The 26,671-nt window shown below is 35.2% G+C and overlaps 1 protein-coding gene across 3 annotated transcripts in view; it reads left to right on the forward strand.

Annotated features, from left to right (window-relative positions):
- Positions 1–26,671, forward strand: part of LOC111055233 (facilitated trehalose transporter Tret1) — a 210,359-nt gene that overhangs the window by 142,931 nt on the left and 40,757 nt on the right. Inside the window, exons 1-3 of one of the 3 annotated variants that reach the window (XM_022342407.2) lie at positions 5,303–5,372; positions 12,037–12,105; positions 15,940–16,039. In XM_022342407.2, coding sequence (XP_022198099.1) covers positions 15,995–16,039 — 45 coding nt within the window. In that variant the 5' untranslated portion in view covers positions 5,303–5,372; positions 12,037–12,105; positions 15,940–15,994. Of the gene's footprint in view, positions 1–5,285; positions 5,373–12,036; positions 12,106–13,016; positions 13,304–15,939; positions 16,040–26,671 lie in introns of those variants that run through there. The other 2 variants (XM_039422505.1, XM_039422506.1) reach the window with 2 other exon arrangements.

Raw genomic sequence — 26,671 nt, forward strand, 5'->3', positions numbered from 1 at the left:
TCTTATAGTAGTAAGCTGTGAACTACTTGAACATTTTAAGTTTGTGTCCAAGTTAATTGACGCAGTAACTGCGTGGTGATCAGAGGCAGTTTGCGGTGAAACTACAGCTTTCCACCTGGACGGGTGGATTGACGTGATGATATTATCAATACAAGTACCTGAGTTATTATAAAAATTAGGCCCAGTAATTTCATTTTTTATCATGGTGTGCAAACCATAACAGGCAAACATATTCAGTAAATCTTTCGTAATGGATTTTGATCATCATTAAAATTAATATTGAAGTCTGCACAAATTAATATTTCACACTTCATATCAGACACAATATGAAGCATTTCGTCAAGTTTTCCCAGAAACAGAACTATGTTACTGGAGTCAGGAATTCTGTAAATACATACTACAATGGTTCTTCCTTTTTTTGTACTACTTAACAGTATAGCACAAATTTCAAAAAAATTTATCACAGACAAATTACAGATGATTAGGACTACTTCCCAGGACAACTTATCATTAACAAAAATGGCTGAACCACCACGGTTCATAGTGGGCCTGCAACTGGAACCACCTAGTACAAATCCACGTAATTTCATGAGTTCTAGCTCCTCTTGCAACAGCCAGTGCTCAGTGAGACAGATTACATGAAACTCATCATTCTGTGCCTGCGTTTCAATTAATTCCAACTTATTACATAAGCCCTGACAGTTCCAGAGAAATAAATTGACATTGACGTTGGTGCTCACCGGCAAATCAGATATGAATGGAACTTTATGCCTTGTAACATGCGAGGCACTACGTTTTTTCAAGTTGATACATGCAAGAAATCTTTCTCTTTTGACTAAATGTTTTCTAAAAAATGTATTCTCGTTGACACCGCGACTGGAATCTCCTCTTCAGCTGGACGACTATTACTGATATCAGCATATGAGTCAGATACAGTAGTGTAATAGGGCGAATCTGGAGTGATAGGACAGGATCCCAAATTTTGAAAGATCGGAGAATCAGTCATTTTTGGGAAGTAAAGTCCGACTGTCTACTATCGGATTCACTCATTACAGTCACAGAGCAGTCACTCACAATCTGCTTGTGGATACACAAGCCTACCTCAGATGTTGACTCATCGCCCTTCCCTGCACTCTCTTAGCTGACATCCTGTAATGTTGGCCATGTTTGGTGAAATGATTACGCATTAGGGTACAGCTCACATCACACAAGTTCAATGTCGACCTTCCCTTACAATTTATTAAGCGATTTTGGATTGATGAGTTGTGAAACAAATGCCGTCATTCACAAAAGGTATGTCATAGCGGTATGGTATGGCACTTACCAATATATTTGTGTTAATATCAGCCGCTTCAAGTAAATCCATTGCCTGCATCACGGTGAGATGACCAGGCTCGAATCTATCGAAGTCATTCGACCCTGCCATTATAATCACGCAATCACACTGTTTTAGATCTTTTATGAAACACATACCTCTCTCTACTACTTGTTTCAACTTTGCACTAGGCAGGCAATGAACATACACAATATCTAAATCATCCATCCCATTCAAATACCTAAACATTTCTCTCCCTTGGCTATCTGACAAGATAACCACTTTTCCTTTTTTTCGAGAAAAAGATTTGACTTTATTTTGTGATATAGAGGCAGATCTATGAACCTGAGCTCTTACTCTGAAATTGCGCTGTACAGACTCCATCGGTGAAGATAAGGATTCATCATTATTGAGAGATGAGAAACAATTAGCCTACTTGTGATAACCGGATTGGGAATAGATGCGTGTACCACTTTGGAAAAAGATCGAGGCGTAATGAATCGAGATCATCAGAATCCAGTGGGATTCTAGCACTAGGAATCATTCCATCAGTATTAACAATTGATGAAATTCTTCTAGAATCAGCCTCTAACAATTTAATTCATCCTTTGATCTCATTTCCAACTGCAGCAATCGTAGTTCTTCCTTCATGTCCCTGATTTTAAGTTTCAAAGCACAAATTTCACTCTCAATTTGTTTTTCACTAGATAACGATTCTTCGACTATCATAGCTCTATTCTCTCTTTCTATCCTCAATTTTTCAATTAGAGACTCCTTCTCGAAATTTACATCATTTAGTAAATTAGTCAATTCGGAATTATCCTTCAAGGAAACGTCATATTTATTTAAAAGAGAAGTCATGATGGGAACAAAGTCAATAATAGCTTCACTGGAGTATTCATTGCTAATTACAACAAGAGCAGCATGCAAATCAATAGCAATATCAATCACCTCCCTGTTTACGAGACCCTCTCTTAAACTCTCAATTTCGTTATCCATATCTTGAATCAGATTATACCGGCCAGACCGGGTGATCCTGTTCACTCTATTCAACGACATAATGGAGGATAATGATGGAACTAATTGAAGGAAAAAGTATTAAGTAAGCTAAGAGAGCAGTCAAAGCAAGAATAATTGGAAGCTCCTGATAAAGAATGAGGAAACAAGGAAGAGGAAAATTATTGGAAGGAAAAAACAAAAAAAAAAACTATCGATGACAAACGAACGGAAGGTCAGTTGTGGAAGAACTTTCAAAAACAGCTGATTTCTTATCAGTAGTTATCTCTATAGATAAGTGCTGAGTGATCAGAGTCATTCGATCAACAGTTCAGTAGTTGGACCGTTGCCGTGGCAACAGTGTCAGTGTACGACCAGCTGATCTAGTTTCCTGCTCAAAAACAATGGATTGAAACGTGCACAGTACGAAGGCAACAGTTGACAAATTCAAAGACAACACTTAACAAACGTGTCTTGAGTTGATGAGTAGATAATAAAAATGCAGCTATTCTCACCGTGCAGAACCGGTAAACAGTTTTAGGTTACAAACACAAATTAGAACTTAACAGTAACAAAACAGGTAATTCACACCAAAATATCAACTTCACAAATTCACCAACTCACAAACTACCTCACATGAATATCGAATTATGGAGATTCAATTTAAAAACACCTTCAAAAGCAAATTAATTACGGAACAAACTCAGACAGTTTTTACTAGGCAGAACAGTACTGCCAACCTCTGATTTTTAAAATACGCAGTTGAATGTGTTGTTCAAACTGAGGTGATAGCAACGCAACTAATCATCACACTTACTGACAACGATTTTTGGGTAACTAAGTATTATTATAGAAAAGTATTTGAATGAAACTTGAAACGGTCCTATATATAATAACATTTTCATCGAGGGAGAGCACCTTTTCGGATACAAAATTCTATGACAGTTACGAGACTATATTGATTTATTATTCAAGTTCTATTCAGCAAGCAATTTTTGTTTGTATGGTGGATCTCAAAAACGATTATAACGGCTTTGGTAGAATTCAGGTTATAAATATTTCACAAAAATAATCTGATCATTTAATTCCCGTAGCGAAGCACGGGTACCCTGCTAGTATGGGGTATATTATTTTTGTTTAACTAACTCCATTACTTGACTTTCGCAATTCCAAAGTCATAATTAAACTAAATTGAATAATTATTCACTCTTAATGAAATATTAATTTTTATCGATTGAGAAACACTAGGATTCCTACCAAGATGGTTCATGGCTAACGACTTAAATATTCGAGAAATAAAAAAAGTCCATAATAAAAAAATACATTTTTCGAGATATTTTATTTTTTGCAGGGTTTATCGTGGAAATGTAGAGGACCATATTGAAAGCCAGTTATATGTGGATAATATTTAGAGAAAAGTTAAAGCTGTACTATGAATAGTAACTGCAGGACAGTCAAATCTCTGCCTCTCTCATGTATGCTCAATGTAAGCTAGCGCCTGCACTATTATGAGTAGATAATGTACCATAAGAAAAAGTTACTTCCAAAGATTTTTGGAAAAATTTCACACAGATTATTCTTATTTGAAAAACGATACTGGTAACAATAACAATAAAATCGATTTCTCACTCGAACATGCTCATCAGTGATGGTTTCAAGTTTGGAGCTTTCCAAACCCATACATTCTATTCTATTACATATTCTCGTTTATTTCATTCTATTGTCTATTGTCCAAACCAGATCGACCACTAGATTTTTGTCAACTTCAAAAGACAAAATAATTATAGCCCTATTGTTTTTTAGCTATTATCTTAAGATTCTCAGTTGCCGAAAATCCGGCCTAGCACCGCTAGATTTCGATTAATTTTGGCAAGCCAAGTGTCAAAAAGCGCATGTTTTCAACTATTAACAACAGTTTTCGACAGCTCAAGTTGGGGGAGCTGACCATTGGTGGCTCGAGCATCCGAACAGCGAGCTGCGAGAAGGAACATTAATTTTTCGCTTGGCTGTATTTTTGCTCGGCCGGTTAATCGTGAAACGCGTCCTGTCCTATCCACCAATAGGAGTACAGTGAAATTTCCTTCCAACTGTCAGCATTACCCATGAACAACATCGATGCTGCCCTTCAAATCAATGCTGCCAGAATGAGGTGAATCTCACTATGAGGAGGATGAGCAGTTTTGCAGAGATTGCCAGCACCGCTGCTGAATGGAGGCGGCGAGGGTGCGATTCTCTGTCAGCGTTCGTTGAATGAAAGCATCTATGTTGATATTCATACGAACTGCTGACATATTAAAGTGAATCTGACAGACGCTAGGTGCAAGTCGGAGCGGAAAATGAAGAGAGACAGAGTTACGAGCAGTGAAGCGGTGGAGTGAGAGAGAAAGTATCGATTGTGACTGTCCTGGGAAATATTTTGCCTTTTGTCGAACTTGTCTGGCGAGCTCTAAATCTGAGCACTTATTAGAGCCGGCTTGATAAATCGCGACGGCGAGCGGTGAGCTCGCTCATAAAATGTGAAGCATCTCTTTGAATAAATCAATGATATAAAATCTTTCTGGGCAACAAATGAAGCTTCCGCTATTCTTCATTGATAAACAGCCAGAGAGAACAGAATATTCAGTTATTTAAAGTAATTAGTTCTATTATACCTATAACTGAAGTAACTGTGTCCCAAGCATATTTAAATTTGATAATTCTGAAGAAAAACTGTGAAATTCATATTGACATGATGATGTTTGATTCATTTTGATGTTTAATTATAAAAATAGTACTAAACCAATTTTTCAAATCTTCAACTTTTCATTTCATAATATTTTTTGGAAAAATTATGGAGTATCAATAATTCATGAATTTACATACATGACCAGCCTTGTACACTTTCATCTGTCATCAGTCTATTAAAACAAAAATTTTCTTCAGTCATGATATAAATTTTTCCAGTCATTTTTGTTAATTGTGTATGACTTTTCAGGTGGATGACCGGAGTATGTGGACAACACAATCGGACTACACGGACACCACATCAACCACTCTCTATGGCCCGATCAAATATCATGATGTGAGTAGCCTTTCCACTATGATTTATGAACACTTTTCCACTGATTTCCAAGCAAAACCTGAAAATTCGATAGACGTCGACAAATCACTATCTTGAAGTCTGCCTTCAAGGATGAGGCCCTAATTGCTCTGACTCCGTTCAATCTCTATTCTCTTGATGAGTCCTTAGTCCTTCTCAGTCCTGACGATTTTCATCTACTTTTTAGGGTGAGTAGACAGTATAGATGAATGTAATGTCATGACACATTACAGCTGATGCATTTTGTTGAGAAGGAGAGGGAAATTGGAAGGATTTCCAGAGCAGTCATGTAAGGAAACTAAGGACGAAAATCATCTCATATGGATGTAGAAATTGAAACATTATTTCTATTAAAGTATAATAATGAGGAAAGACAACATAGGCCTAGGCTATTCTCTCTTCTCTCTATGGTATTATTCAGTTATACCTACTTGTAACATATATTTCAGATTCACAGTATTTAATTATTACAAATTGCGAATCTTAGTTTTCAGCGACAATTTTTTCAACACATAAATCAGCAAAATTCACCTTTAAACGTACTACACTCCTAATTGTAATAGTAACATCAACCCCACTAAAATATATTAGATTTTTCCACTAAAGGTGTAGTTTATAGACACTAGGTTACTAGTTTCGTGAGAGGCTAAAACTGTCAAATTAAATCGATGAATCATTTTTAGGCTCATCAGATTAACAGCGCCTGTATTTGTTTAGGCGGGATAAGCTTGTTTATCAAGTCAACAAAATTCTTAAGCTTCAATTGGAAAATTCAATTGTGTCCAATTATTAGTGTTACTCATGCTTTTAATGATAGTTCAAACTTCAGAACTCTTAATACCATTTTTTTACGAGTACAATTTGAAGGTTTGTGATCTAGGTGCTTCCATTATTTCATTGTTCAAAACGAATCTTTCAATTTCCAACTAATGGGAAATAAGCAATTGATATCAAAGTATACCGTATTCATAATTGGTGCAACAATAGAGTAGTCTCTAAATTGGTGAGTAAAGTTGGAATTTATATTGATCATTTATTTCGCTATTTTATGTAACTTAATTATTTTGCGAGTATATTACAATGTGAATTAGATCACCTTAACATTTTTTCAATTTCCTCACAATATGCAAATCTTGCGAAATATATTATTGTATCACTCCCAACCTTTTGCTACTCTAATATAAAATAATTTTTTTAGCTTCTCATAATTATATAATCTTATGTTATTCACTCTTAATTTCTAGTAGGTAGCAATTCATTTATTAGAACCCGTTATAATATGATAGGATTGAACACTATATAAGACAGAGATCAAATTCAGAGCTGTATTGTACTGACAATTTTTATAAGTAAATGACTTAAAATTCTATTGCAATTGCAGTAAGTTATTCGTTATGAATGTTTAAACCGTGAACTAGAGAAGAAATTCGTATCATCCATCTATAAGATTTCCCTTATGTCGTATTTAAATTTTCAATTGATCAAATAGGATGATATTGTACATTTCTTCTTCTTTTATTGAATATAACTGTTACTAGTACTAGTACTAACGATCAGTTTTTTTCTATCCTAAATTAATACTTCAAGTCATTTTACAAAAACAATCTTGTAATAGCTTCTCCTTATTTTAAATTAGTTCATTCATGATCACTGCACTAAATTGATATATAGGTATTACCACTTTCACCAAGTACTCCTGGAGGATTACACCAGATCTGTTGGCTTCTTCCTTTTCAATCACCTCGTCAATGTTGAGTTGGCCAAAAGCGGGATTGCCTCAACATTTTGGTGGTCATGTAGAGCCTCTTCATAGGTCCTTGCTGTTTTTACAATCATCTCATAGACTGTCTCCACCTGAAGGTCTCTATGAAGGTTTGCGTTGCTGATGAAGTATGGAGCATTGACAGCATTTCGCAGAAACTTGATTACACTACTTCTTCTCATAACCTTTTATGAATATTGTTCTCAGGTTCAACGAACCCCATTCAGTGATATTTTGTTCTGTGGTTTCTCTAATCGTACTCTCCACTTGATTATTAACTCTGGTTAAAAGTTCTGACTGCTTTGTGGTTAATAATAATCTATATAAATTGATTGCAACTTCTATATTGGAATCAGAATATTACATAATTCACTGAACATTAGTTGTAGAGCTAGTACCTTAGTGATTCGTTCCGTACTGTGAAAATAGCACTTGAAATTATTGAAAAAACTTCGTTCGGCTTTTACTTGCCTCTTTGGTGATGTGAGTATTCCTTATTTCATAAACACATGATGGAAAATGTTCCAGTGTTCTGCTTTTGCAATGAACATCCTCATAAACCGGAGAACAATATTGTTCCCATTGGTCGACAACTTGATTACTATTGTTGACAGTTGACAATATTCTGTAATGAAAAATGAAGACTTAACTTGAAGAAAGTAGTTGAAAAAATATTATCTATCTTTTATCGATTCTATTCCATTGTGTGATCAGTATGTGCATTAGTTTTCAGTAGCTACAAAAAACTGAGCTTGAAAATTTCAATAAGCTACAATTGAATTGAATCCAATAAATAAGCTTATCAAGCTCACACAATTTACTGTGGGCTGTTTATTATGACGGTTTATTACTTAATGGCTGACTATTTATTATTATGATCATTCAAATTGAACTTGATTGGAAAATTTCAAGTTTCAATGATACAATCATTATCTTTATCCAAAAAGCAATCCACATCATAATGAGCTATTATAAGTGTATTTACTTTTTAGTGTAAAATACAGTGCTTACGTCATTGGAATTGCACCAGGAAATGTTAATTACATTATTTGTATACTCCAGACATGTTTTAAAGGAACTCGCAGCTTCATTTGAGTAATAGATATGAATTTCTCCATTTTATGATAAATAAAGTGTAAGAATATAAATTTGGGTATTCCCAAAAATTCTTGTACTGAAAGGAAATTAATAGGTCTCGAGCAAGAAGCTGTATTGTTATCACCAGATACGGTGTCAACGGTCTAGATTAGATAATAACGGCTCTCAAGGCTATGATTTTGAACAGCCAAATGAAAATAAAAGTATTATTGCAATTTATTAAATAATATAATATTTTGAGGTTAGGTTCTTTGGTATTTACTAGTCGGCGACCTTAGTAATCGGCCGAGCCGTATATTTTGAGAATTAGCCAGACACCTTGTGGCAAATTAGTTGTGTATAAATAGCATTCACTTAGACTATGATCAGAGGGTTTCAGCGCAATGATACATGATGCAGTTTAGGGATGTACCAATCACAATGCAGTATTTGACTGGCACTAAAAGCGAATTAATTTGAAATGTACATGTATTATTTAAAAAAATAATAAAAGTTTGTAATCTTTAATCTTTATAGAGCTTATAGATTTGTGTAACCAATGTGAAGTAAGAGTTTAAGACTAAAAATATTTACTTAATAGATAGTAATATAACAGTTTTGTATGGACTATTTGACAGTATTAAATTATGTCATAGCAGAGTATTTAAAATCCACCAATGAGAGTGGATATTTAAATTTTATGTAGATTGAAAATTCGGAAGTATGGTTGTTAAAGAATAGGGGAAGATCCAGACCCACTTGCTTGCCAGAGGTCACCAGGGACGCCCAACAATTTTGAGAGCACAAGACTAGATCCCTTTTTAAATAATTTTGTGTTAATAATTTTAAAGTTGTTTGATAAACAAAAAATTAAATTTCATAAGACTCAGTGAGGTCTTACCTCATGTGTAGTATGACATGAGTCATTAAATTTAAATAGTCTGATTGGAGAAGACAACAGCAGTCCACCAAAAAAGGCCTAGGACATCAAAATGAATCTGGATCGCCATCATAATTGTGAAAAATCGACACATGAGTTGAAAAGTTAATAAGGAGGGCCCTCTGTGCTACAAAATAATCACAATTGAATAAAGCTAGCTCGTCGAAGGGTTATTTAAATATTAAAAGTAATATTAAAATTTGCGCAAATATTCAAACGTAAACGGAATACTATTAAGAACAATCTATGAGATTTAAATATTTCAGTATGCACAGATGAAATATTTATTAATATTTAATTTATTATATACTAGCCATCAGGCTCACTTTGCTCGCCATATCCATCTAGCAAGGGGGCTCCGCCCCCTGGACCCCTGACTGGATTGTCCAAGAATGAGATCAGCAGGCTTGCTTCGCTTGCCTGCATTTTTCATTTGAGCATTTTTATCATATGTTGGGACAATCCAGTCGGGGGTCCAGACTAAACGTCTGGCTAAACGGATATGGCGAGCAAAGCGAGCCTGACGGCTAGTAATATAATATTCCCAGGATTGAAGTAGCAGTGCCCAATCAATTTTTCCGCGATAAATGCATTTAAATCTTCAACTTGGTGCCAACCTAACAAAGTCAACTCAACTTAATGCCAACCTGACAAAATTATTAATTTAGTTGCCAGTTAACAACTGTTTCAAAGAGGTACTCTATCTGATTATAGTTCTGTAGTAACATATGATATGGACATTCCAATTATAATTAAGAGATTGGGAGAAGAAGAATATACATGCTAAAAGACGAACTTTAAACCCTCAAAAACAACCCTTAGAGTTAAAATATCGTTAAAAGATTTCTCAGTGCACCTCTAAATGGCCAACTGAACATACCTATCAAATTTGAACGTTTTTGGTCCAGTAGATTTTTAGTTCTGCGAGTGAGTGAGTGAGTCAGTCAGTCAGTCAGTGAGTGAGTGAGTGACATTTCGCTTTTATATATATAGATGCTCACTCATTTAGCTTTTTTATCAGTAATTTATAAAGATTTTTATAAAGCTCATGTTCATAAGATAAATTGATTTATCTGAATTCTACCAGAGGCCGAACCCAAGCCCTGAGATATTTTTTAATATTCATTTTTTTCATATTTATTGGATGTAAGATTTGAAAACTTTATTTGACAAGCAACTGCAAGTCGACAACTGAGCCATATAAGTTGAAGGAATTTATGCTGATTAAAGAAGCACATAATTTATTATCATATGCATATGATTGCATTTATTAACTGTGATATTTTTTCTTGATTGGGATATTCACAATGTCGTTTTAGCCAGCTAAAGTGATATTAATTTGATAACTCTGGATTGTGAACGTCCCATCTAAAACCATCTGCTATTAGCTAACTGCAGTAGCGATCCAAGCAGATAATTTGTGTCTAACATCTAACTCAAAGTTAGTTTGAAAAAGTAAGATTATAAACATTATGGATGCCGTTTTAACAGATAGCTAGAGTTAGCGGACTCAAACCTGCGCTATCTGCTATCTCGTCTGTTAATTTGTTTCTAATGTACCACTATAGCATTGAGTTAACACAGACTTAGCAAATAGCTGGAGTTAGCGAATAGCTCGACTTAGGCAGCTAACTCCAACATTGTGAATACCCCTAATATATATATTTTCTCATATTCTTTTTTTTATTTGTTGCTCTATTTTTTATTATTGCTCGTTGATATTTTCATGTAATTATATATATTTTTTATGTGTCGAATGGTGTACCCTTTAATTATGATCCTATCTTCATGCATGACCAATCTTGTTATAGTCTATTTTATTGCCAGTATTGACATAGTATTCGAATTATCAACCAGCTATATTCTTCACCGAATAAGTTGGATAAATCAGCGATATACAGCATTGATTATTATATATTTGGAAATAATACGTTCTCAAGATTTATTTAAATTATTCAGAACCGTCGCATCCAATTTGGAAGAACTCAAGAGTCATAGTATTAAGTTGCAGCAGCAATATAAATTAATAGAATTTATAAGGTATTCTGATAGAGTATCGCCTTTGATTCCACTCGGTATCGTCTTGCACTGCTGACCCCTTTGTCAGATGGTGGCGAGTGGCATTGGTGACGATACCATATTGTCTAGTACAAAAATCAGAACCCTTATATCTATCTGCCTCTCCTGCATCTATATTTGTGGAGTTAACCAAATCAGTCATATGAACTGTGAACTGTTAAAGCAGCCGACGTTTGCAGCCATCGTAAGCAGAGAACTATTTGAGCTCCTAGGAGAGCTGGTAAGAAACTGGTGGTATTTTTCTTTCAGAAGTCATAGAAATATTAAATTTATTCAAAATCTTTGCTCTACCGACTGCGGCCAAGCAGGGCACATGCGACACCAAATATAACGTCACAAAGTTGATCAAGGTTTCATTTTTACTAAAATAAAAAATGTCAAAGCAGAAGAATTGAGAGACATTTTTAGTCGTTACAATAAGGTTCAATTCAAAAATAAAAATATAAATTCAATCCATAAGTCAGTTCAGTTCAACGAAATAAGAAAGATATTACATAAAAAATTCAAGAGCTAACCAATGGTGACGGTGAATCCGATTACAATAACTTGTGTGAAGATAAATCTTCATCTCTGTATGTACCCAATACAAAAGTAACTAACCTATTCCATCAGGAATGAATAACTTTACCTAACTATGGACATAACAAATATTATATGAACGTATCAAATACTATGGAATATAATAGTGTATGATGTCTTGTCTCCAGTACTCAAAACTAAAAACATGAATAAATTTATTGAGGTATTGTTATTTGTTGTTTCTATAGTTTTGTTTTATTTGATTCCAGATGGCACCTGAGTTGATGACTCCTATGGTTTTAACACCGCATTCAGTTGTACCCTATTATCTTCCTCAGGTGAGTTGAGTGAATGTTGAGCACATAAATACAGCAGCATGATTAGTACCACAAGATAGCTGAAAAGAGTAAAAAGAAATAAATAGGGTAGACAGGACTTTTCTTACTTTGAAAAATATATTCCACCAAAACGGGGTTTTTCATAATATACCACTATTCATTAATATGTGACATTTACATTTGAGTAGGATATTCTACTATGTGACTTTCTACACTTATGGTACTAGAATATGAACGGATTAGAAATAGAGCTTTCCTTCAGAGTGAATTATCACACCAACTGACCATGTAATAATGAGTGAGGCTACATTGTGCTTCATGATGATAGCTTCTACGACAAATAACTTCTCCGTATCATCATATATTGTATTTTGGAAACTGACTGTAAATTATATATCATATTAATTATTGAACTGCATGTTCTATCATGGCTGGAGAAGCTAACGGGAATGAAGTGAAGTTATAGAGTATATGTATTTTTAGAATATTCTACTTTATCTTTTTTATGGATTTTGATTAAGAATATGAGATGGAAGATTACAATGTGACAAAACGGATCTCAATTATGATGCATAACAATGTAGAGAGCAAACGTACTGTATTAAAATATTTCTAACCATCAAGATAGACCTATATAATATAGAAAATGAATTCACCTGGGCCTATTTTCAGTATCAGACAATATACTATACTATTAGTAGCTGAATACACACGAACCTCAATGGAAAGAACAGATGATTCCAGTTATTTTGGCGGGCAAGGTTCTCTCACATTTTGAAAATGCAGATTAAATCTGACACTGTTAATGAGCTGAGGCTACTTCAGTCTTCGGTGGCAGACTCTATAAACACAAGTTGTTGTTTTTATTGATGAGAGACCAATAGCAGATGTTGAGGCAGTACTCATGAAGTGTTCGTATAAAAATAGCGCCACTGGACTAAACACTGGCTGGCCGAAATCGCTTGAAGGGACTAATCCAATCCCCTCTTTCGACGTTTTCTGCGAATCGCTACAAACATCATCAGTTTTGTTCGAGATCGCGTCAAAATCGAAACGTACTTTTTGTGCTTCGATATTTTATTCTAGTAGAGTTTGCTTTCTGAGCCAGGGCTGGATAGACAAGAGCAAAGAAACGGCTGGGAGAGAGCATAGTATGTCACCTTGATCCATGGAACCACTCGGTTGTCTAATTTTGAAGGTATTTCTCACTGTTTTTTCCATTTTCTGTTAGAATAGCAACAAATTCATGATACGAATCCTTATCTTTTGTCTTACTGCCTTTTGATGTCTTTGATCAATAGTGGATGCACTAGAGTCGGGGCTAAAAGAATATCTTTTTATTCAACGCAGTGCTGTTGGAATGCAAAGTGAATAGTTTTTAATCAAATCCTAATCAGGTGTTTCACATTCACATTGGTCCAGGCAATGAAAAAAGGGTATAGAGGGAAATGTTTGGAAGACAATTTTTGACCCCGTAGTTCTGTTTAGGGTAGTAAGGAGGTAAACATATCAAAAGTCCCCACCCCTTCCCACAGTGCTAAGAGGGTGGGGGTGGTTCAAAGGTACCATTTTTTGGTTTTTCACATATAACTCAAAAACTATGTATCTTACGGACATAATTTATATTTACAAAATTAAATCTTACATAATTTCCTAAAATATTCGTTCTTCAACTTTTTTTATATCTTCTATATTTTTCGAGATATTCGCTCTTGAAGGTGTGAAATTTTTTAAAAAACAAGTTTACCTCCAATTTTTAAACTACCCACATCCCTCAAGCACATGAGTTAGGAATAAAGACTTTTGATATGTTCTTAACCTAACTAGTCTTAACAAAGCTGCAAAGTCAAAAATTATGTTCAAAACATTCCCTCCAAATTCCTTTAACAATTGGTCTATTGTTGCAAAAATGGAGATTTCACAATCAACAAAAGCTGCTGCAAAAGGTGTAGGCAAAATTCGTTGAAGTGTGAAATTATACATAAAAATTAAGATAATTCAATGCTCTATAAGTTCATTATCAGCATGGATTTTTCTCATCGATTTTTAAAAAGTTATAAAAGCAAAATTAAAATAAATTGAGGTAAACTTGTTTTTTCAAAAATGTCAAACCTTCAAGAGCGGAGCGGAGACCCTCTTAGCACTGTGGGTAGTGGTCGGGACTTTTGATATGTTTACCTCCTTACTACCGTAAACAGAACTGCTGGGTCAAAAATTGTCTTCCAAACATTTCGCTCTATAACCTTTCTTTGACTGGACCACATCACAATTATCACAATTTTTTTCTCGTGTTCTTCTCTTAACTGCTTTGACTGGTCTTTATCCACTTATCTCCACATTCTTCCTTTCTTACTTTCTACTCTTTCACTCTTTACTCCAATACTCACTATAGTTATCTTCCTAATAAACATCATCATATATATCATCATAATAAACATCATCATAATAAACATCATCATATATATCATATCATTTTGTATTTATAGTGCTCTATGATCCAAGCACCTTTACAAAATAAAAATGTGAAATTAATTAATTAGAAGTTGTTATCTACTGAAGTGAGAGCTGCTTTGAATTTGAACTGCTAAAATTCCTAATAAATAATCCCAATAAATGAATGGTCAGCATTCCCAATTAACAAAAAACAACATCAATGCATTTCATTCAACCAATACTGACAATTCAACTTGATTCTGACTATAGAAAGATAGAGATACATAAAGCTCTCTCTTTAGATAGCTGTTGGAGAAATAGCTCGTGTCAAAACAAGCTTTCCCTATTTCTTCTCAATGCGCTCTCCTCCAGTGCCAGAGTATTAGCTTATAATTCGTTTGAGAAGGGAAAAATAGAAGGCTTGCGAGACGGATTCTCGTCACGTGCTGCGAGAAACATGCCTTATTATTGCTCTTTAAAGGGTCGCCTTGTAAGTGAAAAGAGTCCTGTAGCACATGGCGTCCCCAGACTCGAAGGAAAGCTGATTCTATTGACAGCCTCCACCAACGAATATGGAATTCTTATCACAGTATACACTCATACATTTTTATGTATGGAAAAGTTCTGAACGTTTACTCATACAGAACATCGTTTATTAGCGGCTCAATAAAACTACACTCGAATTGACACGTTTATTGCTAAATACAAAAAAATGTTTCCAGTCTAAAAAGACTAATGAGCAATTTATATTAAATTTAATGATTAGTTGAATTATGTAGTTAAAAAAGAGAGTGCTCTCAAGCAAATCCATTGTTTGGTTTCTGATTGACTGGAATTCTAGAATAATTATTGTTTGACATGGGTGATTTAACACACTTAAAATCGGATGAAGGGTCTTTTAGATTGAAGGTTCAACACAAGAATAGACCATAGTGTATAGGCTATATACATCCTTGGGTTCAACATGGGTGCGAGCATTGAAAAAATGCTCAAATTTCCAGGTTACAAAAATCCAAATTTCTCTGCCACAATTACATACATCACTTTATAATATTAAAAATTAGTGTCTACGTTTAATAGGAGATGTTCTTTATATATAGGATCTATATATTTATCTCAATCTATAATTAGTTACACACTCATTCTAGGTGAAGGCTGAAGCATATTATCATTCAACATTTTTTAAATTTATTTTCATTACTATGTTTTTTGAGATAAAATATTTGCAATACATTTAAACATCACATTTGGCAGTATCCGGCAATTAAATGTCTGTATTACAATATCAAAATTTGTAGCAAATGACTGCCCTGAGAGTGGGTTGATATACAATTATGTATTTTATGAATAATTTTTCTTTCGCTTTTATTTATTTCCTGGAATTTTTGTTTCTCACGACAGTTTCATTCGAGAGGATTAGCAATTGGTTGAATTTGTGCCGAGCTAACCCTTTGCAATGGATGAACGGTTCTATCATATTCTGCGCCACAATAAGAGGATGGTGAGTCTTTTTGTTGCGTTTTTCACGACGACTAACCCAGTTTTTGGATGATGACTACTAACAATATTAATTGATGTTCATAGAACTCATTTACTGTGATGGACTCATTCAATTCATGACTGTGTTGAAACAGGAATAATTGTGTTTGTTCTATTTACAAAATTTGACTATGCTCATAGAATCAAGAGTGTTCTTCCCCTCTGAACTCTCGCCTTACAAAGCATCAATTGATTTGCGCAAAATTACATATACAGTATAGCTTTTCTAGATGCCGTTTCTGTCACAATTCAAGAATTTCATCTTATTTTTAGTTTACTTGAGTACCTCTGATTAGTTTACTTGAGTACTCGTTACTTGAATACTCCTAATTAATTACTATCATCACTATTATCAGCGGTTTTATAAGAATCAACTACCGGAACTATAAATAATCTATTGCATCTCACAACCCGCTTGCCAAAATATTTGGATATCTCTCTTATTTTGAAGTTTTCTTATATACTTTATGCTTCTGGTTCAAATTATTATGACCCCCTTGTTATCCAACGATCACCTTTCAACTTTTCAATACAACACATGAAAACGTTACTTTTTCCGAATGAGTATTTCGTATGACAAAATTTGTTAACTAATATTCATAGGCAGCAATAAATATTAAACATCATTTCATAGTGTTTCCATCTGTGGGTATAAACATGGCTTACTTTAGATAAGCTACTCTATCTATAGTAGGCTATGGTATAAATAATTTATAATAATATAAAATATAAAGAAAAATCAAAATCTCAGTACCCTTTAAGGAATATTTTATCACAACATGCTTCGAACATTTATGCCATTTTTGGCATAAATGGCATAAATGTTCGAAAAATGTTGTGATAAAATATTTCTAAAAGGGTACTGAGATTTTTATTTTTCTTTATATTTATATTACAAGTAGCCCTATACAGAAAATAGATCTATAATAATATTATGGTGAAAGAAGAATATTGGCTTATACCATAGCCTACTATAGATAGAAGGCGAGCCATGCTTATACACGTAGGCCTATACAGGATAGAAAATTCACGAATGACGCATCTTCACATCTGAACTACTCAACTGATTAACTTAGAATTTTGCATAGAGACTCTTCATTTATGGAGGATGGTTAAAGGCCTATTCCAAGTTCTTCAAGATTTGAATAGGTCAAGTATTCAGTCTGTCAAGTTTTTAATTGGTCATGCTTCCGGAGCACGGGTTCGTCCTTGTGGAGCACGGGTTCGTCCTTGTGGAGCACGGGTTCGTCCTTGTGGAGCACGGGTTCGTCCTTGTGGAGCACGGGTTCGTCCTTGTGGAGCACGGGTTCGTCCTTGTGGAGCACGGGTTCGTCCTTGTGGAGCACGGGTTCGTCCTTGTGGAGCACGGTTCGTCCTTGTGGAGCACGGGTTCGTCCTTGTGGAGCACGGGTTCGTCCTTGTGGAGCACGGGTTCGTCCTTGTGGAGCACGGGTTCGTCCTTGTGGAGCACGGGTTCGTCCTTGTGGAGCACGGGTTCGTCCTTGTGGAGCACGGTTCGTCCTTGTGGAGCACGGGTTCGTCCTTGTGGAGCACGGGTTCGTCCTTGTGGAGCACGGGTTCGTCCTTGTGGAGCACGGGTTCGTCCTTGTGGAGCACGGGTTCGTCCTTGTGGAGCACGGGCTATTTGCTAGTGTGAAATGAAATGATAGATACGACCAAAAGCATTAGGTAATACCTAACATTATTCTAGTATTATCTAAGCAACTAAACAAATTAATATTTTTCAAAGAATTCTCTGTCAAGAACCCAATCATTTTATAATTTTGCTACAAGTCCTAGTTCCACTGAGTTTACACAATATGTTTTAATATTGACGATGGGTGAAAGCCACTGTGAACAAGGAAAGTGAGTGAGGGAGTGAAAAAAATGAGAAAGAGGGAATGAGTGAGAGAACTTATTGGGGGTTTCCATGGAACGGACCAACGCTAATTTCTCGCCAGCGTTCCGTTATTGTCTAAGCATAATGGATAAGCGTCCTTCTGCTCCAGTTAAAAACAGCTTAAATTTATTGGCCAAGTTGAAGCGTCCAATTATCTGTCCAAGCCCCACAAAAACGCTCAACTAATTGCCCTCATTTTGGAATCTACTAAGCAAATGGCAGCACAAGTTATATGCTAATGCAGTTCAAACAATCATAAATATTGTTATTATCTATCCCTATAATGAGCAAGTAAGTTTACGGTGAAAACTGCCTTGCTCAGGAAACTGATATGTGGATGGCCAGGAAAGTTTTGATAATTTCGTGGTAAACTTTATTGTAATTTCATTCAATGGAGTATTGAATACCATATGTGAACCCATGAAATATTCTTAACTCCAAAAATATGGGGAATTCCCTTGGAATAATGGATGATTTCTCTATTTATCATGTTGTATAGTAATTCGTCAAAAATTCATGGAAGTATGTTTTGGTCATTTGAGAATCAGCTATTACAATCAATACGGTAATCAATCTACAGTAGCCTACTAAGTTACTAACAACACTAACGCTAAGTAATATTCTGACATCTAACCAATAGAGAATATTAATTGAAAGTATGTCTCGAACTCTTATTCTAATGTGATTCATATGGATAAATGACGGCTTGTTTCCAAATATAATTCATTGTTTTGATAATTAATCAATCGACAACCAATTCCCAATAGCAAATTATGCTTTTCTTGAAACCTAAGCCTACATTGGAGAAATGTGGGTATTGCTCGATGAAGATTTCATTCACTTGATTTAAATCATCTCAAGTAGCGAACCGCAGTGCTCAATTACAATCTAGTCCTCATAGCTGACTTCAATTGACTAGCATTGCATACGAATAGTTTGGAAATTGACCCATCTTGTTAACTCATTGACGAGACGACAACATCTTCCACAAACTTTCACGCACAGTACTCATCTCTATTTGATTGATGCGATTATTATTAAAATTGTGCATGAATTGTACAAAATTTTACCAATGGTCGTTAATGCCTAGATACTCGTTAGTGCATTGAATAAGTCTTTTCAACAATGACATTCATCAGACCCACATGTAATATCTCAAATGACAATATCATTGCAGAGAAACATAGCTGATAATGCAACATGATTATATTTAGTATATTTTAAAAACTATTCACTATGACATACTGATTCATTGATTCAATAATTATTTCTCTCACTGAAATCCCATTCCCTGCTGTCATTTTTCTATTGATACAAAATTATCATGAAGATGGAATCGCTGTTTTCTCATTGGTTACAGTAGAATTTGGTTGTGTTTGCTTGAATTATATATTACCAACTATTGGTATTTAAAATGGAAATTTAAATTGGAATTATAAATCAACTATTGGTTGGATTGTGATGAACGTTATCATGGCGTTTTAATCACTGCTCTCCTACTGGTTGGAATTTGATTAGTTCAATAATATCTTACACAACTTGCATTGTCTGCCAAGACAATCTGTCATCAAGGATTCAACCAATGATACCATGTTTATGGGAATGTGGCTAATAAGCTCAATAAAATCAGATTTTATAGCAAGAACCCCCGGTTGCGAACATAGAATTCCATACTGATCTCGAGCTATCATCAATCAGTTCAACCACTACTGGTGGTGTGGGGTGAGGTTTAGCCATTCCACCGATGCTAATCGATCAACTATTAGTAATTTTCAAATTTTCATCCATCCTGTGAGATGAATGTAGGTTTGACGCTGCAAAACAAAGTCATTCCATCGATGCTAACCAGTTCACTATTGGTTATTCACAAAATTTCTGTTATTTTGTGATTCGTCAATGTTGCCTTTGATCTCAGCTCTTCCAGAATATATCAATGTGAAACATGTTCGAAGGATTAACCTGGTGTTCATGGTGCTATCGCTAGCACATAGATATCAGGTCGGTTGTGAGCTTTTGCCAAAGAATAGATACAGAATGGAAACTGTCAATCAAACGCCTATCCAACCAATGCTTTTTACATGGCACAAATACTAGACACGTCACATGACCCTAAGAAGTTCCAATCCTGGTCTTCTGATTGGCTTGCGGCAGTGAACGAGATCAATTAATCCGGATCAGTAAAGTGATCCGAACCTCCCATCAATACTATTACAATGCGGAGCTTCCTAACAAGATGGCGGATTTGTGTGCCAGGGTACTAGCCGAGTTACAATACTGTATGTATACTGTGCTTTTGCAGACGAGGTGAGCCTCGGGAATCGGGAAGTTGAGGGTGTGAGTGAGTCAGACGATCGTCAACCGCAAACTGGCAAACACTGCAGATAGTACAGGCGCAGGTTGACATTGTGATTGTCGTGTATGTGGTTTGCCCAGTGCTGCGCTCCATGATGGTCGTCATTATAATCCAGATTCTGCACATTCACCTGGCTGGAATAAAAGTGAAGATCCGCAGTGCATATACATAAGGGTTCATTTCACACAACAGTCCTGCTACTGAGATACTCTTCAAGCCGTCAGCGTTCTTAATGAATAATCAATGTTTCCATTCGACCATTGCTGAAAGCTTGTTTTGAATGTCATTATTGTGTACTAACTCATTCTCAACCAGAGGATTTTCTTCAACCTTCAAAAATAATGCAGAAAGATTCTTAAGAACATTATTATTACATTTATTTTTTTATAACATTAGTTCACTATTGAAAATATTTTTCTCCCTATTGAATTGTGAAAGACCACATGGACATTATTTACTCATATAAATATTATAGGCATAAATTATAAATTATTGGTATTCACAGTTTAATTTTTTTATTGTCAATACTATAGCTATCTAGTCTGGAGACTAATGAGCTAATTTTTTCTATCCTAACATACTACTTGAAAATGTTAACAGCAAATATATCATTAGATATTCTTACTGATATTGATTGTTTAATTAATATGTACACTTGTTGACTGTACTATAGAAGCTACATTCACTCAATCACTGCTCTGCTCTTTCACTGGACACTAATTGAACAAGCACTACACTAGTTCATATGGTTTCCTTTTTTGAGCCTCCGCACCAACCCTCCATTGTCTAGCAGCTGGATCGCCTCAACGTTGTCGTGTTGGTGAAGTTGCCCCTCGTGCCTCTCCGCATGCCTCTAGATCTCGGTGGACACCAGGTTGACGTGCAGGTCTCTATGTAGATCGCTGTTCCTGACATAACAAAGAAGCACAATGTTCCTCAGCACCTTGTTCTGGAACCGTTGTATGACATTGATGTTGCTGTCTGTGGTACACCCCAAAAGTTGTATACCATATGTCCATACTGGCTTTAGTTGTTTTTGTACAGAAGTACTTTGTTTTGAATTGATAGGTTGGAGTTTTTACCGATCAGCCAATACAGCTTCTTATATTCGATTCCAAGTTCCTCTCTCTTCTTCTTGACATGGGCCTTCCAGCAAAGCTTTGCGACCAGGGTCATACCCAGTTACTTGGCATCATTGGCTTATGGTACAACTTGGTTGTTATTTGTTATTGGTATGGGCAGGTCCTTCTTATTGGTGAAGTTGATGTGAATCGACTTTGCTTCATTTAGTTTCACCCTCCACTTTCTAGTCGAATCTTGAATTTTGTTTATGGATCTCTGTAGTTTTTCTGTTGCAATATGAATATTACTGTCTATTGATAATATGACTGTATCGTCTGAAAATGTTGCTGTAGTATTCTCATCAAGGCTGGGAATATCGCTGGTATACAGTAGGTAGAGAAATGGTCCTATAATCACAGTTTAATTACTTCATATTTGACCGAACGAAGTGAGGTCTAAGATTCAAGTCGACGGTTTGGCATTTCTCTTAATGTTTAAATGTTTATATATTTATATGTTGCGCATTTACGGCGAAACGCGGTAATAGATTTTCATGAAATTTGACAGGTATGTTCCTTTTTAAATTGCGCGTCAACGTATATACAAGGTTTTTGGAAATTTTGCATTTCAAGGATAATATAAAAGGAAAAAGGAGCCTCCTTCATACGCCAATATTAGAGTAAAAATCAGACTATAGAATTATTCATCATAAATCAGCAGACAAGTGATTACACAGATGTGTGAGAAGCCAGTCTATTACTGTATTTGTATAAGGTCTATAGTTTCAATCAAATACATTAAAGAGGTATGCATCTTTAAGATGGGTTTACACCGAAGTTATTAACAAAATTGTTATAACTTAATCCTTATAGATTCTATTAGATTGAACGGAAGTTGACAAACACATATGTTCATTATGTGTATGATAAGTTATGTTCAATCTAATATAATCTAAAAGGATTGAGTTATTAACATTTTTTTAATAAATTTGGTCTAATCGCAGCTTTAAGGTCTTTGGTTTCAATATTTTGTTTTGTAGTCATGGTATTATTATGCATGCCCATCAGTATCAATATTCTCACATTCGGAAAAACTAATTCAATAGGTGAATAAAAATAAACAAATGAACTAAATAATGCTGGAGAAATTATAATATTTTTGATTCTAGAAAATTAATTTTCATCAGATAGAAAGATCATCACGGAACTGGATGAATTATATCATATGAAATACAAATTCAAACGTGAACTGAGTTTGTAAACATTTAAAACAGTTGACATCTGGTACTTGTGGATGAGAATATTGCGTGAGGTCTACTGTTCACAGAACTACTAGTATGTAGAGCAGCACAATTCGTAAATTATTTATATTGTTGCCGGCAAAATGGAATCCACCGAAAAATATCCACCCTCATCTGGTAATACAGGTATACTGGTAATACAGGGTTCTGTACTAGGACCTATTTTGTTCCTAATTTATGCTAATGATTTATTTGGAGGTAATTTTAAAGGACAGATAACAGCATTTGCAGATGATACTGCTTTGTCATATACCAACACCATAAATCAGATAGGTATGGATATTCAGTATGACTTGGATAGGCTGGCTCTTTGGTTTTCTTGTAATAAGTTATCCATTAACATACTACAGTTACACACTACAGTTTAAGCTACTTTTTAAAATGAAGGAAAAAAATATGGTGAGGTTCACTCACACAACTTTCCTTGCTCATTGAACTGTAATAATAATATCGTGTGACCTGGCTGGCTCAAGTCTGGTGTCAGAGTTTTCAGGTCGCAACTGATCAATTTCAGGGCCTCTGACATGACCTAACGACTGCTTTTTAGGCAGTAAACTGAACTGTGAGCCCCATTCTCAAACCAGAATAATTTAGGGGACTAACATAATGACAATTGGCGGCAACATATTTGCAACTACGATCAGACTACTGTTATGTGTATAATATTATAATATTGTTTTCAGAGTACTTTCTCCTTTGTGTAAATTGTGAAATTCGATGATTTTTTAAAAGTCGTCAAAACAGCTGTTCTACAGATGAAATTTATCGACTATGTGTTCTTTTTATGAACTGCTCTACCTACCTACCTCATGAACGATAAGGAGGTTACAAAGTTCATTTCTCAAGGATGGGGTGAACCCAATTAGTTTCCAAGGAAAAGGACTCATGTCAGTTGATAGAGCTGATAAATAACTATACAGGGTATGAATTTGAAATAAATCAGTCAAGTCATTTTTGAGAAAATCGTGAAAAACATGGTTTTTTAGTAATTATCCGCCATTTTTCTCAAGAATATTATGGAGCTCCTGCAATTTTCCCAGAAATGAGACTCATGTCAGTTGATAGGGCTTATAAATAGCTATCCATGGTATAAATTTGAAGAAAATCGTTAGAGCCGTTTCCGAGAAAATCGTGAAAAACATGGTTTTTTAGTATTTATCCGCCATTTTTTCCGCCATCTTGATTTGAATTTTATTGAACTTTTTATTGTCGAATCCTCATGGTATAAGGACCTTGAGTTTAAAATTTCAAGTCAATCAGTTGATTAGGAATGGAGTTATCGTGTTCACAGGCATTCACACATACACACACACACATACACACATACACACACACAGACCAACACCCAAAAATCATGTTTTTGGACTCAAGGGACCTTGAAACGTATAGAAAACTTGAAATTGGGGTACCTTAATTTTTTCTGAAAGCAATACTTTCCTTACCTATGGTAATAGGGCAAGGAAAGTAAAAATCCCTAGTCAAATCTCAGGAATTGGCTTTTTTTGAGGGATAGAGATGAATTGGGGAACATCTACTCTGTTACTCTCTGATGTTCGTGCATTAGTTACCATGAAGGATCTTACTTCTGCAACAACTTCCATATATCAGTTTTATGCTGTGGGTGAGGGCTTCTAGCCCAGTCAATATAGACATAAAAAAGGGGGCATGCTTGCAATTTATATTGTGGTTCTGATTTTTTAATATATTATTTGAGTACATAATAGAAGTCCAGAACTAATTTCTTCATGCAAAATGTCCTTGTGCTAGATACAGAGTGGCCCAAAAACCACGTATTTTCGGCTCATTTTCCAGTTTTCAGCTATTTCTGCCAAATCTCATAATCGGACAAAAATATTTGCTCCCTCCTTTTTTTAGATTATAAGTTTCTGAATGAAATGAGATCAATTGGAACTCTCTATCTCCAATGAGTACTGAGTAATGATTTTTCAAAAATGAGTGAAATTTGAAAAAAAAATCAATTTTGATGAATTTTAGTTTTTGATTAACAATATCTTCCGATTGTTACCATTTAGATCTATGATTCAAAATCCCTCTGGAGGTATTTTTGTGCTCTTCAATCTGAGATCAGGGAAAGCGCTCTATCTCATATAGATTTCCAGGTACACCTGACAACAATGCTCCTTGTATTGTGAAAAACACCTAATTTTCAGCTTCAACCATCATCACCAACTACAAGATATTGTTGATCAAAATTGATTTTTCTTCAAATTTCACTCATTTTTGAAAAGTCATAACTCAGTACTCATTGGGGATAGAGAGTTCATTCAGAATTTTATAATCTAAAAAAGGCGAGAGCAAATTTTTCTGTCCGATTGCGAGATTTGGCAGAAATAGCTGAAAACTGGAAGATGTGCCGAAAATACGAGTTTTTTGGGCCATTCTGTATCTAGCACAAGGAAATTTTGCATGAAGAAATTGGTTCTGGACTTCTCTTATGTACCCAAATAATATATTAAGAATTCAGAACTACAATATAGATTGCATGCACCATAGTGACAGGACTATTCTGTGTTCAATCTCATGTTCTCCTGTGCAAGTGTTTTCTATAATCTTGTAGGGTTTTCAGTTTTCACTTGATAACTTTAGACTATTACTGCAATTATTGTGAATCTGTTTAAAAAAATATTCTTGAGGGTTGGTTCTATTTTATTTTGATGTGGAACATAATTTCAAAAACTTAGTATAATTATTGTATTTGTTGAAAAGATATTCTTCTCTTTTCTGATGCTCCTGCATGCTCATATAATTCACATGAAATTATTTGCATACAGAATTATTTCCGCTAAGATTTATTGGTGCAATGGCATGTTCTGTTATTTTTATAAATATACAGTTTTTCTTTCTTATTATTGGATATTTCGTTTTTTAATTATTGAATGGTTAGCAACTTTATTCTTTCATTTTTTGTTCATCTGTTATACTAATTTTCCTTTACTTCCGCTATTCTGTTATTTTTGAAGTTTATTTATAATAGAGGCCGTTTGTATTTTGAAATAGGTACTGTACAATATAGATATTTCATTTTTACTTATACTTCTATTGCCAACATATTATTTTATTTTTTTACATTTTCTATAATCATTGTTTGTGCTTTCTTTGTGATAATAAAGTTACGGTATTATTACTACTTGAATTCTTAATACTTTACCTAAATTTTTCTTATTCCTCTTTGACCTGGTCTTTTCCCCATTTATTTAAGTCTGCTCCACATACATTACCGCTAATGCAGATATATTACCTCACATCCCCTAATGCTTCTCATTTTCTATTGGCTACCAATCTCTTCCTCCACACAATACAACACAAAATGATCTACATTAATATGACACACGTGTTTGCCTGTTTGCGCTAAGGCCGCAGATTTGATACGATTTGGTGTAAACGCGTGAATGCAATGCAATGGTACACAAAACTATTAGGCCGCGGCTCCACTGGCCGTAGTTGATCGCGCCGTAATTTTCGCGCGCTACACGCGACAGTTGGGTGGCTCCACGGGCAACAGAGAACCAACTGCAATCCGTCGCGCCGCCGTGGCTTCACTAGCAGTAGAAGTCAGTCAGTGTGCCGGTAGACGTGACCGATGAACGATCATGCCGCACGTTAACATTCGTAATGTTGTTGTACTCAGTGTACTTTTAGTTTAGAGACGACGCCGGTTACAGAAGATAAAATGGTGGATTCATCCAATACTAAGCAACAGGATGTCTGAAGGCATGTTCCACACGTTGCATAGCAAGTTAAAAAGTATTCAGACAAGTTTTATGAATTTTATCTCATGTCTCAAAAATCCTTGCTACTTGGTCGGTAGTTGGCACTGGACTGAGACGCAACTAACGCTGCAATCTACAGCTAGTGGCGCCAAGGTAGTGGCGGCAAAATGTAGCAGTAGAATAGGACGGGTTCCATTTGCGCGCGACACTACATTCTGTGGCGCGCCGTCAAATGTTTCACGCTGCAG

Source organism: Nilaparvata lugens, chromosome 2, assembly GCF_014356525.2.
Source record: "Nilaparvata lugens isolate BPH chromosome 2, ASM1435652v1, whole genome shotgun sequence".
NCBI classification, from domain to species: Eukaryota; Metazoa; Arthropoda; class Insecta; order Hemiptera; family Delphacidae; genus Nilaparvata; species Nilaparvata lugens.